The 24,122-nt window shown below is 43.2% G+C and overlaps 1 protein-coding gene across 6 annotated transcripts in view; it reads right to left on the bottom strand.

Annotated features, from left to right (window-relative positions):
• Window positions 1-24,122, bottom strand: part of MIB2 (MIB E3 ubiquitin protein ligase 2) — a 278,178-nt gene that overhangs the window by 72,928 nt on the left and 181,128 nt on the right. For 5 of the 6 annotated variants that reach the window (XM_077457589.1, XM_077457592.1, XM_077457591.1 and 2 more), the window contains one exon: window positions 244-348. The exons of the other annotated variant lie outside the window; for it this stretch is intronic. In XM_077457589.1, the coding sequence (XP_077313715.1) occupies window positions 244-348 (105 nt within the window). The remainder of the gene's footprint in view (window positions 1-243; window positions 349-24,122) is intronic. 6 annotated transcript variants of the gene reach the window in all.

The raw sequence follows: 24,122 nt of genomic DNA, 5'->3' as shown, positions 1-24,122 counted from the left end.
AGGCCAGCTCACCCTACTTTTATATATACATATAAAACCTTTAAAGGCTGTAATGTAATCTCCATGACCCTATGGGGTTACCTCTGGTAAATTCTGTTACTGTACTGTCATCGATACCATGGTTATTTGTTCAAAATGGGAGTTAACACAGAGAAATGAGCAGACAGATGAATAGTTGGAAAAGTTCCAGAAGAAGAAAGTTTTCCAGTGCTGAAAATGGCACTCATAAATTTAGGCACTCACAGGGGCCATATCATCTGTCCACTCCCCGTGACCAACTTGTAGCTTCTTGACTGTATCCATGTCATCCATCACACGCACAACATCACCAACCCAAATGCTGTTGTGCTAAAAAGGAAAGAAACAAAATAAAAAAAAAGCATTTTCTATCGTATGCAAAAAAAAGGAAAAGGGAGCAACTAATAAAAAGCAAACACTACAATCAAGATATTGTAAAGCACAACTGCACATTCTGACACTAAGTGGCAACACTACACAATTAAATATACACCATATCACTATAAAGGGATGCAGCAGCACTGAAGTGATCATGTGACACTCATTCCTTCCAACCACCAAATACACTCATGGATAAGTCAAGGAGTCACCAGTGAACTAAATAATTAGTTTTTTTTAGTGAGGAATAACATATGTATCATTTGTTACATGAGGACTAATCTGTCAAGGCTTGAACTACTTTCTTCTGATGGTTTGATTTTCAGGATTTACACTGAATGACTTAAAAAGCGGAGTTCCACCCTAAAGTGGAACTTCCGCTCATCGGAACCCACAGTTGGCACCTTTCGGGGGGGGGGGGGGGGGTGCAGATACCTGTCTAAGACAGGTATTTGCACCAACTTCCGGGCATCTATGCCTCTTCCTGTCCGGCGCGCTGTCTACTGGGACATACACGGGTCCCAGAGACAGCGCGGACCATTACCATTGCGCTGCGCGGCTCACGCATTCACAGTAGGGAACCGGGAAGTGAAGCTGCAGAGCTTCACTTGCTAAGTCCCTCATGAGAATGGCGCCGACAGCAGCCGAGAGCCAAGCAATTGCTCGACCTCGGCTGCCGACATCGTTGGACTCCAGGAAAGGTAAGTGTTCATTTATTAAAAGTCAGCAGCTGTAGTATTTGTAGCTTCTGGCTTTTAATATTTTTTTTTCGGGTGGACTCCCTCTTTAACGGTGAGTTAAGGTTGCAGCTCGTTAAAAATTGCCGGCTGTGGAGCAAGTCCCCACCAATTCATCAAACAATCTAACTCCCTGTTGACTCAGTAGTGGTCCCTCTCTGATAGATTTTTATGTGTCTGTTATAGAATTTATGGTGCAAAGCTTTGCTAGGGAACACCCCTCAGTGAACCTTCATGCAACTCTTCCCCCATGTGGAACTCCAGTTTTGTAGCATGTATTAAGGAGAATTAGAGAACAGTGGGGAGGGTGAAAGACCCCCAAACACAAATCTGCACTGTTGGAGTTTAGATTTACAGCTCCCTCCCACCTGTACAAGGTAAATGCAAGAATTAAGCAACAAAATTCAAAGCCTAAATAAAAAGGAGAGGAGGAGCACACCCCTCAAATGCCATAAAGCTAAAAGAAATAGGTTTTCAGTTTTAGGACATCTTAAGAGTAGTGACGGATGAACTTCCGACGGGACATTTCGCGAACGCAAAACGCGGCCGATAATTCGCGAACCGTAACGTTCGCAGCGGGTCCCATTGACTTCAATGGGAGGCGAACTTTACAAACCTACAGGTCAAATTAATTCCAGCTGCGCCTCAGCGCACGCCGCTTGCCCGCGAGGTTCTCTGGAAGCCAGACACTTCGTTCTACCAGTACTAAGGCTCGTTGGATATTGGGGGTTCTCCCACATCCTTATAGTTACTTTTACTGGCTTTGTTCTTAATTTTAACCTTTATTTTTACTTTTTACCCACACTGGTGCTGTGTATTAAGCAAGCTCTCTGGGGATACAGTGCATATAGAGAGTAGGAGGGCTAGTCTCCATCTATGCACACCTTCACTGGGGCTCCAGTGAGGTGTTAATACTAGCATCTCTCTCTTAATACCTGCATAATAGGAACTTATTTTTTACGGTGCCCTTAGGCATATATGCCATGTCCCCTACTGACTAAAGTGTGTGGTACTGCTATCTGATTATTATTTTTATAATTTTTTATTGTGACAACTTTTTTAGAATATAGTTTTTTGTATTTTTTCTGTAACTTTGTAATAAAGCAATGTATAATTTTCATTTTTTATGGTGTTTTTTTTGATTTTTTATTACCACCTAACAAACTTTAAAAAGATTCAAAGAGTAGTTGTGGTAAAAGGTTTGCCCTGAATAAATAGCCTGTCTCCTGGGTACCTGACATACTATACCATGAAAGCTGGTTTTTCTCCTTTCTGAGGAATTATCGCACCTGGCAAAGACCTTCTTCCTGCACGAAGAACCAAACCCTGGGGCAGAGTGTGGAGGTTATAGCCGGCAGGTGGAACCCTCAACTGCACACAGCAGAGTAGAATCTATATGCTTGCAACCCCCTAGGGGGTACGTGGATCTGGTGAGTGGGGACCCAAAAGGGGAAACAAGCACGGAAGTCACTAAAGAAAATTATATGATCACGAAAGTCACCTTTCTTGTTTTTTCTGAGTTGGAATCTTACACACTGTTGGACGTTTATCAGAAGAACTTTTGTGGACTATTTTCACTTTATCCTATATTTTTTTCCCACTGCAAAATTTGCATTTTTTATCTTTTTCAATTTTCTATTTTTCTGTATCTTTCACTTATCATTTGTTCTATTTGCTATATGTGGATGGCAAGGTCACTGTAAACCCCAGTATAGCTTTCATTAGTGATAAAAGGTTCACATATTAGGGCACATATATATTTTTTTTGTGGTATATTCTTTGTGGTATATAACCTTCTTTTTGACACATCTTTTTGCTTTTAGATATATATATGTACTGTCTGCCTTTACAGGTATCACCTATGTAGGGGTTGTCGATTTATACAATCCTTGGTTTAATCCACATCAGCCGGTACTCATAGTAATAAGTTCACATAGGGTCTACATTGCACCACTATCGACTGAGAATATTATCAATAGGGGGAGTCAGTATAAATATAAGGATATTTTATTCCTACATGTAGAGGAATTAATCACAATTATTCACATAGCACTTTAAAGGCTTTTTTAGCTTTGTGTGTTTTATTTTTCTTTATACTCACTTTTATATTCTTTATTTCCCTATTGGTATATCTGCACACCTTTTTGAACTTGAATAAGGTTCTTAACTGAAGTTTTCTTATACACAGTTCTGTACCCATTTGTGGAAGCTATTATATGTGTATGGTAGATGTACACTATTGGTGCCACTAGTGTATATATATATATATATATATATATATATATATATATATATATATATATATATATATATATATATATATATATATATATATATACGATCAGTATAGTTATATATAATATATACATATAAAAAATAGGGAAAGGTCTGTATTCATATCATCAAATTAGCTTTGCATATTGATACTGGTCACTTACCGGAGGTCTAATAGTACAACTATCACTTGAAGGTAGTGCCAATAGCCCCCAATAAATATCTATATTACCTCATAATAAGCAGCCCCAGGAGGAAGTCAGCACAGCACAGGGATGGTGGGAGCCCCTCATAATATGCACAGCAGAGGTACAGCCCCAGGAGGAAGTCAGCACAGGGATGGCGAACTTTACAAACCTACAGGTCATATTTGCAGCCACAAAATAATTACTAGCTGTGCACACATAGTCCCACCACATTGCCAATGACATAACACATGTATGAGGTGAATCTGGGATCGACAACTACAAGCATTCTTTTTTTATATGTGAAATTCTGAAAATTCAGGACTCTTGAGACAATGGAGGCGAGGGAAGGTCAGGGTAGGCAAAGAAGAGGGTGCAGGAGATGATCACCAGCACCGTGATATAGAGCACTGACACCTGCACCGTGATAGAGTGATCGGACACCTGCACCGTGATAGAGAGCACTGACACCAGCACCGTGATAGAGAGCACTGACATCAGCACCGTGATAGAGAGCACTGACATCAGCACCGTGATAGAGAGCACTGACACCTGCACCGTAAGCAGCCCCAGGAGGAAGTCAGCACAGGACAGGGATGGTGGGAGCCCCTCATAATAAGCAGTCCCAGGAGGAAGTCAGCATAGCACAGGGATGGTGAACTTTATAAACGTACAGGTCATATTTGCAGCCACAAAATAATTACTAGCTGTGCACACATAGTCCCACCTCATGGCCAATGACATAACACATGTATGAGGTGAATCTGGGAGCGACAACTACAAGCAATCTTTTTTTATATGTGAAATTCTGAAACTTCAGGACTCATGAGGCAATGGAGGTGAGGGAAGGTCAGGGTAGGCAAAGAAGAGGGTGCAGGAGATGATCACCAGAACCAGCACCGTGATATAGAGCACTGACACCTGCACCGTGATAGAGAGCACTGACATCAGCAGCGTGACATAAAGCACTGACACCAGCACCGTGATATACAGCACTGACACCAGCACCGAGATAGAGAGCACTAACAGCATCACTGATACCAGCAACTTGCTGCTGGGCCCCAAACATATGACACCGCTCAACCTCTTCAAACAGGAGGGTACGGGCATATAGTACGGTGTGCTTTTTTTGGACAAGGAAGTGAGCCAAATTAAGAAAGAAGGTCTGTGTGCTCGATTAAAAAAATCGTTTATAGACCTATACATGGTCTACTGGTCACATGTGTTGAATTCCTCCGAGATCCATGCCTCATTCATTTTTAAAAATGTGAGGTAGTTAACACTGTCGTGAGCTAGGCGAGTACACTCATCGGTCACGATCCCCCCTGCTGCGCTGAACGTCCTTTCGGACCGGACACTGGACGAGGGGCAAGCCAACAGTTCGATTGCAAATTGGGCAAGCTCTGGCCAGAGGTCAAGCCTGCCCACCCAGTAGTCTAGGGGTTCATCACTCCTCAGAGCATCCACATCGGCCGTTAACCCGATGTAGTCGGACCCCTGACGGTCTAGGCGTTCCCTGATCTTGGATCCGGATGACACCTGTCGATGGGTCAGCTGAAAGAATGACCTCATATCAGAAGTCACCAACACATCTTCAAACCGGCCTCTTCTTGCAGGCGCTGTTGGATTGGTACCCGCAACTCCTTCTCTGGGAGTGGGAATTGCTCCTCTGCCAGCGCACGCAAAAGCAGAATGCAGCATTTCTCCAAGCAAGGCCTGGAAGTGCTCCATTCTGACAGCCCTCTGTGGCGGCGGTAACATTTCCGCCATTTTGTGTTTGTACCGGGGGTCTAAGTACGTTGCCACCCAGTACTGGTCCTTGACCCTTATGCTTTTTATACGGGGGTCCCTATTAAAACACTGGAGCATGAAGGCCCCCATTTGCACTAAACTGGAAGCGGTGTGGTGGCCTGGCTCCTGCTCATCATCCAGGATAATGTCGTCCTCTTCATTCTCCTCTCCCCATCCACGCACAACAACAGGGATCCCAGAAAGGTTTAAAGCATGCTCTTCTTGCTCCTCCTCATCCGCCCCGGCACCATCCTCCTCTGACTCCTCTTCAGACTCCTGTTGTTGACTTGTCTCAGATAGAGTAGCCCCACGTGGGAATTCATCCAGCATTGCGACTTCCTCATCTTCCCGCTCCTGCTCCTCCACAGCTTGATCAATGACACAATGCAATGCACGCTCCATAAAGAAGGCATAAGGTACCATGTCACTGATGGCGCCATGGCTGCGACTGACCAGTTTGGTGATCTCCTCAAATGGCCGCAGAAGTCTGCATGCGTCGCGCATTAGCAGCCACTGGCGCGGTGAAAAAAACCCCAGCTCCCCAGAACCTGTTCTGCCGCAGAGTTCATACAGGTAGACGTTAACTGCACGTTTCTGCTGGAGCAGCCTATCAAGCATATAGAAGGTTGAGTTCCATCGCGTCGGGCAATCGCAAATAAGACATCTGACCGGCAGATTGTGCCGCCGCTGAATGTCAGCAAGGCGAGCAATGGCCGTGTAAGATCTTCCGAAATGGGCCGAGATTTTCCTTGCCTGCCGCAAGATGTCCTGGACCCCAGGGTATTTGACAACGAATCGCTGCACGACCAAGTTTAAGACGTGTGCCATGCATGGCAGGTGCGTAATTTTGCCCTGTTTCAATGCGCTAAGCAGATTGGCATCGTTGTCACACACCACTTTACCAACTGTCAAATTGAGCGGTGTTAGCCACTGATCTGCCTGTGAACACAAAGCTGAAAGGAGTGCCGGGCCAGTGTGGCTCTTGGCTTCCAGGTACAACAGACGCAGCACGGCATGGCAACGTCGCACCTGGCATGTCGAATAGGTTCTGGGGAGCTTGGGCGGCGCAGCAGAAGAGACGCTAGCAGCGGAAAAGGAGGAGTCAGCCGAGGAGGAGAGGAAGGAGGATGGAGTAGGAAGAGGAGGAGAAGAAGAGCCAGGCCTGCATGCAATCTGTGGCGGTAAAACCAAATCTACACGGGTGCCACGGGTTACATGCTTGACGGCCGTCAGAAGGTTCACCCAGTGGGCAGTAAAAGTGATATACCTTCCCTGCCCGTGTTTGCTAGACCACGTGTCTGTAGTCAGATGTATCTTGGCACCGACACTATGTGCCAGAGATGCATTCACTTGCCGCTGAACATGGCCATATAGCTCTGGGATGCCCTTCTGTGAGAAATACTTCCTTCCTGGGACCTTCCATTGTGGTGTTCCAATGGCCACAAATTTTTGAAAGGCCTCCGAGTCCACCAGTTTATATGGCAGTAATTGGCGGGCTATCAGTTCTGACAAGCCAGCCGTCAGCCGTCAGGCGTCATTTTTTTACGCTCGAACATTAGGCCCACGGAAGCCTGCCTTTTTGCAGAAAAACGTGAGCTTAGCATGATGGAAGGTGGAGTGGAGGACAATTGTGAGGAGAGAGGAGAAGGAGAAGTAGAAGACGAGGCTGGACGGTGAGAGCCTGGAGTGTGGTTTTGTGTGTTCCGTTGCTCCCACTAGGCTCGGTGATGGCAGCTCATGTGCCTTCTTAAGGCGGTCGTCCCTAGGTGAGCGTTGGGCTTACTGCGACTAATGCGTTGACTGCAAAGATTGCAGATGGCAACACTATTGTCAGCAGCGGACACGTTAAAAAAAGCCCACACTGTGGAGCCATGTGCCGGCGTCCTGGGAGCGCCAGATGTGACCGTACATGGTCGATGACTTGCTCCTGATACATTAGCAGTCTGCTTTGTCCCTCCTGTGCAATGTAAGTTATTCCTGCTTCTCCTCCCTATCTGCTGGTCCATATCTCCCTCTGAACTCCCCTCCTCTTCCTCTCTTGTGGGCACCCACGTGACATCACTAGACACGTCATCATCGTCACCTTCCCCACCGCTATAAGTAGAGATCTCGGAGTAGGCAGCAACACCGGTGACCAACCTCCTCCTTGGGCTGATCTGGGTACTGTTGTCAGACTGCTGAGTGGCGGTTGTTGCTACCTCCTCTTCCTGATCCAATGCCAAGAGTGGCTGCGCATCAGAAATGTCTTGATATGGATCAGAAAATAATTCCTGTGACTCAAGCGGAAGGTATGTGGTGGTGGTGGTGTTGTTGGTGGTAGTGTCTTTGGGGGTGCACATAGCAGAGAGTGAAGAAGAGGGTGCAGATCGAGAGGATGAGGAGGGTGCAGAAGAGTAAGGCTGAGTGAGCCAGTCGACCAATTCTGGTGCTTCCTTTGACGTGATCGCACGCACCTTCTGTAATTTCCCACTTTGGCTCAAGCCTGTGGCTCCTGCCCTACCCCCCACCACCCCTGTGGAAGGGCCTGCCTCTTCCTCTGCCTGTCATTTTTTAAATGACCCTGTGACAAAACTCTCAGTCCCTATACTGATAAAGGACTGCTACAGAATAGGGCAGCAGTCAGCAGTAGTGCACCTCAACCCTATATATTGTGGACCTATACCAGTCCTTAAGGATTAGCAGACTGTACCTCACTCAACCCTATATACTCTAGTACGCTATACCTTACCAGTCCTTAGAAGGACCTTTGTGCAACTAGTAGGTTGTGATTAGCAGACTGTACCTCAGTCCCTATACTGATAAAGGACTGCTGCAGAATAGGGCAGCAGTCAGCAGTAGTGCACCTCAACCCTATATATTGTGGACCTATACCAGTCCTTAAGGATTAGCAGACTAACTCACTCAACCCTATATACTCTAGTACGCTATACCTTACCAGTCCTTAGAAGGACCATTGTGCAACTAGTAGGTTGTGATTAGCAGACTGTACCTCAGTCCCTATACTCATAAAGGACTACTGCAGCAGAAGGGCAGCAGTCAAGTATAATATTCTTTCTATATTTGGAAGAAAGAATATTATACTGTACAACCCTATTACCATACCAGTCCTGAAAAGAACCTTTGTGGAACTAATAGTAACAGCTACTGATTAAACTGACTGTCCCTCACTGCCACACACAGCTTCCTGTCTGTCCCTATTTAAACTGACAAAACACAGGCTGCTGCAACAATAACTTGAATAGCACTCAAAACTATATCCTGTACTACTTTACCATACCAGTCCTGAAAAGGACTTTTGTGGACCTAATAGCAACAGCTAATAATTAAACTGACTGTCCCTGCTGCACACAGCGTCCTGTCCCTCTCTGCACTGACAAAAGACATGTGCAAATCAAAAAGAGGGGGAAACACTGCGCTCCCTAAATGAGTGACAAAAAATTGTGATGTAACACAAAACAGCAGCTAACATACAAACTAAGTCAAAATAACAAATGATAACAAACAATGTAGCGCCGTGATGTCAAAAATGCAACCAAAAATTAGATAAAAATCACCAAATAATCTGGTAGTGAAAGATTTGAAAAGATGGCACACATATCACATGTTGTGCGATCCCATGAAGAATGCAAAAAAATTGTGCTAAAATACCAGTTGTAATATTTGGGGGTTATTTTAGCTTAAAGGTAGAGCTTACCAGTGAGCTGAGTCCACGCCAGATATGCCGTTTTAGGGGTTGTAGGCCCACTTTTATTAAAGAAAGAAAAGTCCGATAACAAAATAGTTGCCCACACAGGGGTTTCAGCTTTCCACAGCAATAATGTACGTAGAACCAAAAATACCAAGCCACCTGGCTCTCTTTAGCAGCACTGCTGCTCAGACTTCTGCTGCAGCCCTCTTGGCTCTTTAACAGAGTTCCTGTACACCCAGTACCTCAGCACTCTTTACTAGCTTCTTTTTCAGCCCACAAGCTTGGACCCTCTGTCTGCTCTGACAGACCGACCTGTGCAGACATGCACACTTCTTCTCCCTTACTCGCCTGGACTCCTCGGGAGGGTGGAGCCCAGAACCATGGTGTTGGCTTTGTTTTAGCCCAAGACCCACCTGTGCAATCATCCAGCCAGACTGCTGGCTGGTCCCAAAACCTGGTCCCAGGATTGGAGATTCCGTACTACCACACAGTATAAACATAGAAAAGTCCAACTATGACAAAATAACGTGAAACGTGAGTCCAGATATTCCGTTGGTATAAACTATGTATAGCCTTCCGTTCACAGCCAGAAATTATTATAGAAAATGGTGGATACCCTTACCGAAAGTGATGGACGCAAACTACTGTATAGTAAATGTGTCACGCAGGCTTGTGTGCGTCACGCACGATTTGCGTACATCAGATCATGGATCACGGACTGAGTAGTCACTGCCCACTTCAGGATCGCTACACCTCAGATCTCCAGGGGTTCTCGACTGTCTCTCGGAAGTTCCAGTAGGTTAGAAGCTTGGAGCAGGTTCACCATAAACAAAAAGTAAGGACACAATGCCTCTCATAGTGAAATTCCACCATTGAAGGTTTTATTTGAAAAAATTCCAAATGACATAAAAATTACATAAAAATATACAAAAAAATCACGTGATCCGAATAAAAGATAAAAAAGCAATATGGGGAGCAGGAAACACTAGTCCGACGCGTTTAGACTAATGAGCCTTCTACTGGGGCATTACCTGCCCCCCCCCCCCATATTGCTACCATATATATATATATATACACATCTTAACAGATTAATCAATGTCTCCCACCTGTCAGAAAGCACCTCCTCCTAAACCTCCTTCATTAACCCTCAATGTGTGTGCACGCCACACGCAATGACAGAATCCGCACCTAGCAAGCTCCATCTTATCCTACAGTAAATAGTTACACTCCATATCAATGGTAATGATTAGAGACTGGTGACAAATGGATCCAAAATGGGGGCCGCGCGTGCGTTCCACCAGGGTTAATACAAAAAAACGGAAATGGTAATCAACCACAATGTGTGAGTAATCTATTATCAAAAATTAGAACTCAAGACCAAATCCTACCGTTTATGTGTGTGGGCAGTGCAACTACAGTTAAATATTTCCACAATACTGTCCCGTTTGTTCAGTGCAATCCACAGAGAAGGAAGCAAACCACTGTATGCATTCCAAGCCTCTGTCTGAAAACGGAAGTGATCATGCATCACTTCCGGTTCCGGGGGATGGCATACATGACATGCAGAGGAGAACAGAACCTCTGTTTGTGTTCCAACCCTCATTATGAAAACGGAAGTAGTCAAACACTACTTCCGGTTCACGCATTCTCTCCATGTATTTCAATGGGAGGAAGCAAACCCACTGTTTGCATTCCACACCTCAATCTGAAACCTGAAGAGTAGGATGTATTGCGACCGGAAGTGAGCCTAAACCGCTTACCAAGCCTCGTTCTCAAACAGGAAAAAAGCCTGAATTGATATAATAATACAATTCATAGTCTGGTACTCGCAAATGTAAACAAATAAGAAAAAGATATGTACCTAGGAGAGAAAGCTGCCCTCTTTTAAACCCAGCCATACCTATCTCACCTGCCCACATTTAATACAAAAATTCCAGAGTGGGGATCCATCCTAAGGCGGAAATCCAACTGAAGGAATAGTACATGCATCAATAGTGGACAAGAAATCATAACGAAATAGACTATCAGTGTTCCAAAATCTAATTCGTATTGAGAATAAAAGATGAATGTAGCTAACATTGCCAGTGAATATGATCATATACTGGCAATAATAGGCAAAAACATTAGACATGTGCAAAAGGAAAAAATTTGTTTAGTTTCGTTTTAATTCGTTAATTCCTTAATTTAGTTTAGTTATATTCGTTAACTTCCTTAAATTCGTTTTCGGATTTCGTTTAGTTTTCTACCGAATTCGAAAAATTGGCCACATTCGAAAATATTTCAACCAAATTCGAAAATATTTCTACCGGATTCGAAATGATTTCAACATGATTCAACATTATTTCAACCACATTCGAAAATATTTTGTGACCCGACTTTAGGGCCATGTATCTCGGGGTAACTTGGTGCTAGAAACTCCAAATTTGGATATGTTGTAGTGCTAGTACTATTGTGTTTGCATACCAAATTTGGGGTTTCTAGCTATAAGTGACCCCGAGATATGTGGCCCCAAAATCGGGTCGCAAAATGTCATTCTCTGCTCTAATAACTAATAACATTTTGCGACCCGATTTTGGGGCCACATATCTCGGGGTCACCTATAGCTAGAAACACCAAATTTGGTATGCAAACACAATAATACTAGCACTACAACATATCCAAATTTGAAGTGTCTAGCACCAAGTGACCCCGAGATACGTGGCCTTAAAGTCGGGTCACAAAATATTTTCGAATGCGGTTGAAATAATGTTGAATCATGTTGAAATCATTTCGAATGCATTTGAAATAATGTCGAATCATGTTGAAATAATTTCAAATGGATTCGAAATGATTTCAACATGATTCAACATTATTTCAACCACATTTGAAAAAATTTTGTGACCCGAATTTAGGGCCATGTATCTCGGGGTCACTTAGCGCTAGACACTTCAAATTTGGATATGTTGTAGTGCTAGTATTATTGTGTTTGCATACAAAATTTGGTGTTTCTAGCTATAAGTGACCCCGAGATATGTGGCCCTAAAATCGGGTCGCAAAATGTTATTCTCTGCTCTAATAACTAATAACATTTTGCGACCCGATTTTGGGGTCACATATCTCGGGGTCACTTATAGCTAGAAACCCCAAATTTGGTATGCAAACACAATAATACTAGCACTACAACATATCCAAATTTGAAGTGTCTAGCACCAAGTGACCCCGAGATACATGGCCCTAAATTCGGGTCACAAAATATTTTCGAATGTGGTTGAAATAATGTCGAATCATGTTGAAATCATTTCGAATGCAGTTGAAATCATTTCGAATCGCGTCGAATTCATTCGAATTCATTCGTTATATTTCTTTCGTATTCGTTGTAATTTGTTATTTTTTATTCGGACATTCGGATGCAACCGAATGTCGGAAAGATGCAAAATTCGGCCGAATTTCGATTCGTTACGAAACGAATTGCACAAGCCTAAAAAACATCATGTGCAAACCAATTCTAAATATAAACGTATGTCATCATGCCGATGCCATTATAGACAAAAACTGTCATATAACCTCGGCATGAGTGCACTCATCGATCAGAAACTCAGAAAAGATTAGAAATTTAAAATAAAAATTATAAATATATAAAGGGGATAAAGAAGGAAAGGGGGGTATAGTTGTTTTAGACAAAACATACTATATCACCCAGATGAAAACCCTGTTAGACGATCGGACCACCTATAAAGTTCTTTTGTATGACCCTACCCTGAAGGTCTTTCGTTAAAGATCTTGAATAAGAAAGAACATGAATTTTTGATCCCGGTGGCTCCACGAATCCCCGTGATATATTATCTTCCAAAGATACACAAAAACCCAATCAATCCCCCAGGACGACCGATAGTAAGTGGTATAGATTCCGTCACAGCAAGGATTGAGAAGTACATTGATTTTTACCTTCTACCCTTAGTTAAGACCGTACCTTCATACCTTAAGGATACCCGTGATACGATCAGGTTACTTGAGAGGGTGGAATATCAAGAAGGTTTACTTCTAGTAACGGCTGACGTATCGGCTTTATATACATCCATCCCTTTGGATTTTGGCCTGGCTGCTGTTGAGTATTTCTTGAAGAAGGGTTCCTCTTTAACCCCCATACACAAGAATTACATTATGGATCTGTTAAAATTTGCAACGGAACATAATTACTTCTGGTTCCAAAATACGTTCTATTCCCAAATTAAGGAAGTGGCTATGGGGGGCAAAATATGCCCCCAGTCTAGCCAATTTGTTTATGGCCCAATGGGAGGAGGATGTCGTCTATGCTTACGAGCGACCTGAATTAGTCCTATGGGCCAGGTACATAGATGACATCCTCCTCCTGGGGAAAGGGGACCATACATCATTACAGTTATTTATGACAGAATTAAATGCCAATAATAGAGGTATCATTCTTACTTTTGAAGCAAGTGTTAGTTCCATAAATTTTTTGGATCTCAAGATTTCAGTCATCAATCAACAATTAGTTCTTTAGACCCATTTTAAGACTACTGACCGGAATGGTTACATTCCGGTCGATAGCTGTCACCATCAACAGTGGTTACGATCTGTCCCCAAGGGGCAATTTATGCACCTTAGACGCAATTGTTCACGAACCGAGGACTTTGTTATTCAGGGTTCTGTCTTGAAACAAAGATTCTTGGAAAAGGGATATAGATCCAACACATTGGATGAGGATATTCGGGCAGTGCAATGCATGGATAGATGCTCGTTGTTGGTGGATAAACCATGAGTTAAGGATGTAGATCATTTTAGATGGTCTTTTTTCACAACCTTTTCTATTCAGCATAGAGAAGTCGGAAAGATTCTGAATAGACATTGGAAGGTGTTAAGTGAGGACAGAATGCTAGGACCCTGTGTTGCCCGATAGGGCTGGTATTATTTTTAGGGGCGCCCGTTCAGTGAGGGGCAAGATCGCTCCTAACACAGTGGATCCTCCAACCAAACCAACATTTTTCTTTAATTGTAAAGGTTTTTTTTCCTTGTAAGAAGTGCAATGTGTGTGCGCATAACGTTATGAGATGCAAGACTGACACTTTCGCATCTAGCATAACAACACGGATATATAAAATGAGACATTTTACTATGTGTGCGACTAGATATGTCGTATACTTAATCACATGTCCATGTAATAAACAATACATTGGCCGCACGAAGAGGACTTTCTCTGTGCGTGTCAACGAACATACACGGTACCCCGCCATTATTTAGAGTGCCATGATAGAGATCCCAGAGGCACTCTATTCCAAGTGATAGACAAATTTGTCCCTCACTGGCGGGGTGAACCTAGGATTAGGGGCGTTTTGCGCTTAGAAACTTATTGGATATATGAGCTGAGGTGCTACTCACCCTACGGCATGAAGGTTGATTGGGACATTAACAGTTTCATTGACCGGGGGTGTGTGGCGCCTTGGCTCGTATCTCGTCTTGTGCTTTTTCCTTCTTTATCCCCTTTATATAATTTTTTAATATATATTTTTATCAGTTTTTTGATTTTTATTCTAAATTTCTAATCTTTTCTGAGTTTCTGATCGATGAGTGCACTCATCCCGAGGTTATATGACAGTTTTTGTCTATAATGGCATCGGCATGATGACATACGTTTATATTTAGAATTAGTTTGCACATGATGTTTTTGCCTATTATTGCCAGTATATGATCATATTCACTGGCAATGTTAGCTACATTCATCTTTTATTCTCAATACGAATTAGATTTTGGAACACTGATAGTCTATTTCGTTATGATTTCTTGTCCACTATTGATGCATGTACTATTCCTTCAGTTGGATTTCCGCCTTAGGATGGATCCTCACTCAGGAAATTTTTGTATTAAATGTGGGCAGGTGAGATAGGTATGGCTGGGTTTAAAAGAGGGCAGCTTTCTCTCCTAGGTACATATATCTTTTTCTTATTTGTTTACATTTGCGAGTACCAGACTATGAATTGTATTATTATATCAATTCAGGCTTTTTTCCTGTTTGAGAACGAGGCTTGGTAAACGGTTTAGGCTCACTTCCGGTCGCAATACATCCTACTCTTCAGGTTTCAGATTGAGGTGTGGAATGCAAACAGTGGGTTTGCTTCCTCTCCCATTGAAATACATGGAGAGAATGCGTGAACCGGAAGTAGTGTTTGACTACTTCCGTTTTCATAATGAGGGTTGGAACACAAACAGAGGTTCTGTTCTCCTCTGCATGTCATGTATGCCATCCCCCGGAACCGGAAGTGATGCATGATCACTTCCGTTTTCAGACAGAGGCTTGGAATGCATACAGTGGTGTGCTTCCTCCTCTGTGGATTGCACTGAACAAACGGGACAGTATTGTGGAAATATTTAACGCTATTTGCACTGCCCACACACATAGACGGTAGGATTTGGTCTTAAGTTCTAATTTTTGATAATGGATTACTCACACATTGTGGTTGATTACCATTTCCGTTTTTTTGTATTAACCCTGGTGGAACGCACGCGCGGCCGCCATTTTGGATCCATTTGTCACCAGTCTCTAATCATTACCATTGATATGGAGTGTAACTATTTACTGTAGGATAAGATGGAGCTTGCTAGGTGCGGATTCTGTCATTGCGTGCGGCGTTGTGTGCACATACATTGAGGGCTAATGAAGGAGGTGTCGGAGGAGGTGCTTTCTGACAGGTGGGAGACATTGATTAATCTGTTAAGATGTATATATATGGTAGCAATATGGGGGGGACAGGTAATGCCCCAGTAGAAGGCTTATTAGTCGAAACGCGTTGGGCTAGCGTTTCCTGCTCCCCATATTGCTTTTTTATCTTTTATTCGGATCACGTGATTTTTTGGATATTTTTATGTAATTTTTATGTCATTTGGAATTTTTTCAAATAAAACCTTCAATGGTGGAATTTCACTATGAGAGGCATTGTGTCCTTACTTTTTGTTTATGGTGAACCCGCTCCGAGCTTCTAACCTACTGGAACTTCCGAGAGACAGTCGAGAACCCCTGGAGATCTGAAGTGTAGCGATCCTGAAGTGGGCAGTGACTACTCGGTCGGTGATCCATGATCTGATGTACGCAAATCGTGCGTGACGCACACAAGCCTGCATGACACATTTACTATACAGTAGTTTGTGTCCATTATTTTCGGTAAAGCCCCGTACACACGAGCGGACTTTTCGACATCCAAACTCCGACGGACTGAGTCCGTCAGACTATCCGATCGTGTGTGGGCTGCAACGGACTTTTGATTCGCCAAAGTCTGACGGACTTTAGAAATGAAGCATGCTTCAAATTTTCCCGACGGAACTCCGCCGGACCCGGTCCCCGTCGAAAAATCCGCTCGTGTGTATGCTACTCCGACGGACTAAAACCGACGCTAGGGCAGCTATTGGCTACTGGCTATGAACTTCCTTATTCGAATCCAGTCGTACGTCATCACGTTCGACTCCGTCGGAGTTTGGTGTGATGGTGTGTGTCCAAGTCCGTTCGGTCGAAAAGTCCGCCAGAACTCCGTCGGAATTCCGGCGGAACTCCTTTGGAGGTCTGTCGGAGATAAGTCCTCTCGTGTGTACGGGGCTTAAGGGTATCCACCGTTTTCTATAATAATTTCTGGCTGTGAACGGAAGGCTATACATAGTTTATACCAACGGAATATCTGGACTCACGTTTCACGTTATTTTGTCATAGTTGGACTTTTCTATGTTTATACTGGTATTTTAGCACAATTTTTTTGCATTCTTCATGGGATCGCACAACATGTGATATGTGTGCCGTCTTTTCAAATCTTTTCACTACCAGATTATTTGGTGATTTTTATCTAATTTTTGGTTGCATTTTTGACATCACAGCGCTACATTGTATGTTATCAACTGACAAAAGACAGGCTGCTGCAACAATGACTTGAATAGCAGTGCCTCAAACCTATATCCTGAACTACACCTATACCATACCAGTCCTTAAAAGAACTTTTGTGGACCCAATAGCTAGCGATTTGGGTCACTGCAGTCTCTCCCTGCTCCACACAGCAACCTCTCCCTATATTGACATACGAAAGAATGTAAAATGGCCGCCGGATCGGGTCTATTTATAAGTTAGGGGGAATGTCCAAGTGTCCATGTGCTGTAATGTCTCAATTGGCTGTCCTGTACCACATGATGGATGTGTCATCATAGGTCAAAGTTCTTTTACACAGTAAACTCGCAAGTCCGCTGGGCGAACAGCGGCAATAGTCCGCCGATCAGGCGGACCGCGAACAGCCGAAATTCACCACGAACCGACCGCCGGGCGAACCGTTCGGCCATCCCTACTTAAGAGTAGTGTCGCCCCCGCCCCCGCCGCTCCTTTTTATTTAGGTTTTGGATTTTGTAACAGATGGAAGGGACCTGTGTCCTGTACTATACTCCAAGATATAAAACTTACAGGCAAGTCAAAATTCTCAGTATTTTGAAGTATGTACGATATGATCCCTTACTTTGTAAAACAACTTATTGAGTTTAAAACAGAAATGCAAGGCAAAAACTTTTGTGTATCTAAAAATCCACATTATAAATACCTATTTTTTCGCTTTTATATGTGTTCACATGACCTTCTTTCTGAGCTGCATCATGGGCTTATAGAGTTGGGAGTAGAGACTGCAGACAGAGCAAGGCAGAGGGGGAGCAGTACACTGATCTTCCCAGTGATTAGCTGTGTGGGGGAGGCATGTCAGCAAAAGTCTGACCACTGGATTACAGACAGGCTGTGTTCCCAAGAAAAATGCAAAGAAGAAAAGTGATCATGCTGGGATGGATGTGCTTTCATGACCTGGCATGGTTAGATTGTAATAGGGAAGCAGAGGGACTTGCAGGATCACCAGTTATTTCAGACAAAGGAAGCAATGCAAAGAGAACAGGTTGGCCCGCTGATGTGGTTGCAGGTACGGTTCCCAAGATATGCATAGAGGGCAACTGATCTGACATTTTTTATTGTTGCTCTGAGGCAATTAGCGGTTGGATTGTGACAGAAGTGCAAGTAGAAGCATAGGAAAAAAAAATCCAGAAAACTGGAGTCCCAGAGTAGGTGAGGTTATATGGGGGTGAAATGGGAGCATTCTCAGCAAAGCTTTGCTAGTGTACAACCACCTAAATGTAGCGGCATATAGCCCATGGTCTATCATGCGTCCTGTACTGTAAGATTAGTATAGGGAGTTTCTACTCAACTGTAAATTCCTTATTTTGGAGGACAGTATAGCACAACAGGGTTTGTATTCACAGACCTTGGGTTACAGTATACCCAGAAAAATCAAACAAGTGCTGAGCTAATTAGAGAAACACCTAAAGATTTAACCACCAACTAATCACAACCTCAGGAATAACCCCAAGAGTGTAACCAATTTATACAGTATGCATGCAAAAAAAAATTGTCCACACTGTACAAATCAATGTCTATAGTAGCTGAAAAAAATGCTACCTTGTGAATATCAAAGCAAAGGGGATGGTGAGAAAATTATTTAGTGTTAAAAGACACCATAAAAACTCTTTTCACAAATGTCAAAGGACACACAGGGATCAGGCCCGCATGAGTGCCCCCATAGGAAGTGGGGGGGGGGGGGGGGAAGAGCAGAGACTCTCATCAGGGGTAACACCCAGAAAAGGCAAAACCAATGCACAGAGCAGGTAAGTATAACATGTTTTGTATTTAAAAAAAGATATCCTTTAGAATAACTTAAATGTTTATTTTTTAAAATTTTTGTTTTATATGTATGGTATTTTTGTATGAATTGGTTACATTCTTGTGGTCATTCCTGAGGTTGTGATTACTTTATGGTTCATTTGTTAGCTATTTCTCTAATTAGCGCAGCACTTGTTAGATTCCCATGGCTATAGTGTCAACAAAAATCAAATGGTGTGCTGGCAGCTTTTTTTTGTTACCATTAGTGCGGTTTCACATTGTTTTAAGTTGTACAGTATATCCAGGATACCTTCAGGTGATTGGTCAATGGCCAAAACATTGCTAGGACCACCCCCAGTGTATGCTCATAAAAAGTCACCCACTTTGTGGAGCTCGCATTTTTAGCAAGCAATAATGAGAGACCACAGGAAACAGAGGGGAGGGCCTGGTAATCTGTGTTGTGCCCCAAGATAAGGGACTTTATGAGAATGCAATAATTCCCTTCATCTTAATCGTACTGTACAGGACAAATCATTGGATGCTCCCAAGCAATACCCTGGATGGTGGGTAGCAACATAGCAGCAAGTAAACAGAACTGCCAACAGGTCAACAATAAAAAGGGTTTAGAAACCCAAAAAACACAGTTTGATGCACCTTGCAACCAATGCTTGTATGAGCTGAGGCCTAGGCTAAATATGAAAAACAGGGTATTCCATGGGACTTAGTTGTCTGTCCCTGCACCAGACAAAGTAAGCCATTCGTGTGCGATGGTAGATCTATGAGAGGCAGATTTTCTGTTCTGAGTAATGTGGGGATAATTAAGACCGAGAGAGCTCTAGAGATGCTGCTAAAGAAAGTGACTAAGAAACAGGGTGGAATAGAGGTTCTTTTGCCAGTAAGTCTGATCTTTTTGGAAGAGCCCAAAGCTCATCTGTCAGGAGTCTGTGTACCACATTCTTCTGGACCAATTCAATGCAATGATCACTGGAACCCTTCCTATCTCTATATTGAGCAACATTAGAAGAATCTGTAATTGCAGCAAAAGGTGGTTCTACAAAGTATAGACTCAAGAAGGCCAAATACAAATGCACACCACACTTTTCAGATATTTGTAAAAAATTCTGAAACCATTTATCATTTTTCTTCCACTTCACAATTATGTGCCACTTTGTGTTGGTCTACATTTACGCTTTTGATTATAACATGACAAAATGTGGAAAATGTTTATGGGTATGAATACTTTTTTAAGGCACTGTATGTAGATGGACATCTTGCATGTCTTCCGATTTGAGATATTCCATTTGTCTAATTGAAGCAATGACAGATGCCCCCATTTGGTTTGGGAACTGCAAACCATTTTGAATAAAAACCTCAGAACCCTTCCTCTAAAGCAGGGGTCTCAAACTGGTGGCCCTCCAGCTGTTGCGCAACTACAAGTCCCATGAGACATTGCAAGGCTGACAGTTGCAAACATGACTCCCACAGGCAGAGGCATGATGGGACTTGTAGTTTCACAAAAGCTGGAGGGCCGCCAGTTTGAGACCCCTGCTCTAAAGCAATAGGAACCACCACCCTTTGTGACTGAAGTTGGAGCAAGGTAGCCAGTAAGTTTGCTTGCGGTGACATTACAGTTTTCCAGCATATCCCTTCAACAGAAGTTGATCAAACAGGGATGGCCCAACACAGATCAAAATTCTGACAGTTTTGGTCAGTATATGGCCAGCTTTATGAGGTATCCAGTGCCTGAAGCAACATTACAGATCAGCTTCACATAGTGTGGTTTGGGTAGGGTCCCCAAGGTAAACCCCAAGGATTACTGATCTGGAAACTGCTAGATAGCCTAGGGCAATAAACAGTTAGATCTTGATAGAAGTATCTAAAGAAAGAAGAAAAAAACTTTCCCTAAAGACTCACGGAGTGAGTGGGGTTACACGAGTATGCACTACGAGTAGCCCTAGCAAAGTTTTTGCCTGTGTCCAATCACCTGAGGGTAGCCTGCATATAACCCATGGCCTATGAATACAAGCCCTGTGTCCTGTCCTGTCCTGTACTGTGTGTGTTTGTGTATACATGGTATATAGTAGCCTTGAAAACGTGTGAGCTCTCAAATGTTTTTTTCTGGTACTCTTCAGCTATCAAATATGGTGAAATTTACCTGCTTCTCTTCAATTATGCAATATGGTGAAGCTCTGTCAAGTACGAACAGGTATAATAAAATGTGAAATGGGTCTTTCAACGTTACAAAGGTTCTCATTACTCTTTCCTCTCTATAAAGCAATACAAATGGGACCACCCTGCAAGTCATGTAGTGTAAGGCCGCGTACACACAACTGGACTTTTTGACGGAATGAATCCTGCGGATATTACGATCGTGTATGGGCTCCAGCAGACTTTTTTTCCCCCAAAAGTCAGACGGACCTAGAAATAAAACATGTTTCAAATCTTTCCAACGGACTTGAGTCTAGTCGAAAAATACGTTCGTTTGTATGCTAGTCAGATGGACGAAAACCAATGCTAAGGCAGCTATTGGCTACTGGCTATGAACTTCCTTATTCTAGTCTGGTCATACGTCATCACGTATAAATCGGTCAGACTTTGCTTTGTGTGTGGCCAAGTCCATTAGTTCGGAAAGTCTGTGGGAACTCCGCCAAAAGCCCGTCTGGAGGACCGTCTGACCTATTCCGTCGAAACGTCTGGTAGTGTGTACGCGGCATAATACTACAAGATCTAACCAGCTGGGACACTGCATATCAGCTGTGGTTTAGTGTCTTGTCAGGACCATATGATTACACACTTCTCTACTACCGTAATTACATACTAATCACTACTAATGTGCATGTACTGGGTCAGATTTTTATCCAAATGTAAAAAAAAAATCCATCTGTGGCTTAATTTTAACACCATTTAGCCACACCTTTTGTTTATTAATAAGACCTTTACTACCCCACCATCTTCAGAATACACTTTAAAGAGGTGGTAGCAACAACACGGCCAAAATGCAACAGATTCAGTGAAAGGAATCTTATATTATGAAAATATATAAATTGTATTCCTAGAACTTCCAGATTATCTAGAAAAATAAAATAAAAAATAGGGGGATAAAGAGTATGAATATCAGTCCCTAAACTTCTGCACCTTAGCCCAGGTTCACACTGAGCTGCGGGAATGAAGCTGTGCGAGTTCAGCACGATTTCACTCCCACACGTCAGTCTTGATTTCAGCCCCGATTTCAAATTCATCTGTGCAGGTTTCTGCACAGATATCAATGTAAATTGCAGTCCGAAATTGCAAAAAGTAGTACAGAAACGACTTTTTGAAATCGGTGCAGTGCCGCAGATGCAGCGTCACACTGAATAGGGCGGTGCCATTGACGGCAATTGCCGTCGATTTGACATGTCAAACTGCATGTCAAAACACTCCAGTGTGAAGCAGGGTTAATTCTATCTAAGTTTTATTTGGCTGGACAGTTTAGGATTAGGGAGGCTAATGACACCAACCTCTCAGGATACATGTGGAAGTCCTAGGCAACTCATTATTAGGAAGTGCTGGAGTCTAATGATTAATCCAGGGGTGGATTAATTTTGTTTTAGAATGGAAAACTCTAAAACAGGGATATGCAATTAGCGGACCTCCAGCTGTTGCAGAACTACAATTCCCATGAGGCATAGCAAGACTCTTAGAGCCACAAGCATGACAGCCAGAGGCAGAGGCATGATGGGACTTGTAGTTTAGCAACAGCTGGAGGTCCGCTAATTGCATATCCCTGCTCTAAAACAAAATTTCGATGAGTATGGATCTAGCTCAGATAAGAAGAGATGAATAAATGATTCCCTGTACACATGGTCGGACATTCTGACCACAAAGTCCATCAGATTTTTTCCGAAACTGTTGTTGCATACACATGGTCGGACAAAGTTGTTGGAAAATCTGATTGTTTGGAACGAGGCGACGTTCGTTGCGTATAAAAGGACTTCAAAGAGGCTAGCAGCCAATAGCTTTGGTCTTGTAATTTAATCTGAGCATGCGTGGCACTTTGTCCAATCGGATTTCTCTACAAACGATCGGAAAAAGTACCAGTTACTTACCGGTAACTGTCTTTCTGGGAAATCTTCCAGGACGGCACACCTGAGAGATGAGAGGCTCCTCCCTACAGGAAACACAATCAATCGACAGCTGTTTTAAGTCCCCACCCTTCCCCTTGATCCTCAGTTTGTAGAGAAGTAACTCCTGAACCAGGTTCACAAGGGAAATCATTCCTCATAGGTACTCACCTTCTAGTGTTCTAGAATTTTCCCTCCTCCAACGGGCGGGAAGTAGGCCTGCCGTCCTGGAAGATTTCCCAGAAAGACAGTTACCGGTAAGTAACTGGTACTTTTCTCAAGTCATCTTCCAGGACGGCACACCTGAGAGGATAAACAAGTACCTCAGGCCTACCTTAGGGTGGGGCCACTGCAAAACCCTCTTGGCGAACATTGGCTCTGCAGTGAGCTTTACCTCCACTCCATACGCTCATATGCTTGATGAAGGCATCTTAGCTGGATCATGCGGCTGATCTGCAGGTCTGCTCCACAGATGTTCCTGCCTTTTCCGCTTCAGATGCAGTATCTAGGTGAAATGGGCTCTTAAAAATGGAATCAGAAAACATGTTAAACTTGTAGGTTAGCAATGTTGCCTATCTCACACATCTTAACAACCATGGCCTATTATGCCTGTAGGTGCTACTTAGAACCACTAAAAAGATAAATAAGAGACCTGTGTAAGACAAGGACACTACATTAATCAATAAGAGGGCCTGTCTTAACACTATCCTGTTGAGGGAAATAAAACTGCTTCCTTTTTATCTTTATGTCAGCAAAAGACTAAAGGGAAGCCTACTTAAGGGAAATAGATTAACAGAAGCTTGAACCCTGGGTTTAAGGCACGCCCAATCTATGTCCTTACTTACGCCTGAGAGCCTTCTTCAGGAGATTAAAGTCCCTAGTAGGAGTAGACTACCCATATTGCTATGTCTAGTTTTGCTAAAAGGGCAAAATGAAGGCCATGCACCAAGCCGAAACCTATTCGATCGGGTATACATCTTTATACTTCATCCTCAGGCCCTAATACTCCTCTGAACAGAGCTCTCCAAGTTCTTACTAAAAGGGGGATTCATTATCCCCTTCCTCCAGTGTCCCATAACCCTACAGGGCTTCAACCCTAGGAAATGGTTCTGGCATCCCTGAATGCAAGTGGTCAAGGTTTTCTGACATGTGGCAGCTGCAGCCCGAACTCCTGGCCCCTCCATGGAAAAGAAGGCTGAAATACAAAAAGGTGATACATGCATTATTAATATCACAAATAAAATGATCATAGATTGTGGGCACGGCACAATAGATTTAGACAGAAAGGACACAAGC

This window comes from Lithobates pipiens, unplaced genomic scaffold (genome assembly GCF_037356315.1).
Source record: "Lithobates pipiens isolate NorthernLeopardFrog02 unplaced genomic scaffold, aLitPip1_a1.2 Scaffold_27, whole genome shotgun sequence".
In the NCBI taxonomy this organism is placed as follows: Eukaryota; Metazoa; Chordata; class Amphibia; order Anura; family Ranidae; genus Lithobates; species Lithobates pipiens.
The sequence above is the reverse complement of the archived record's forward strand: the minus strand, read 5'-3'. Positions and strand labels throughout refer to the sequence as shown.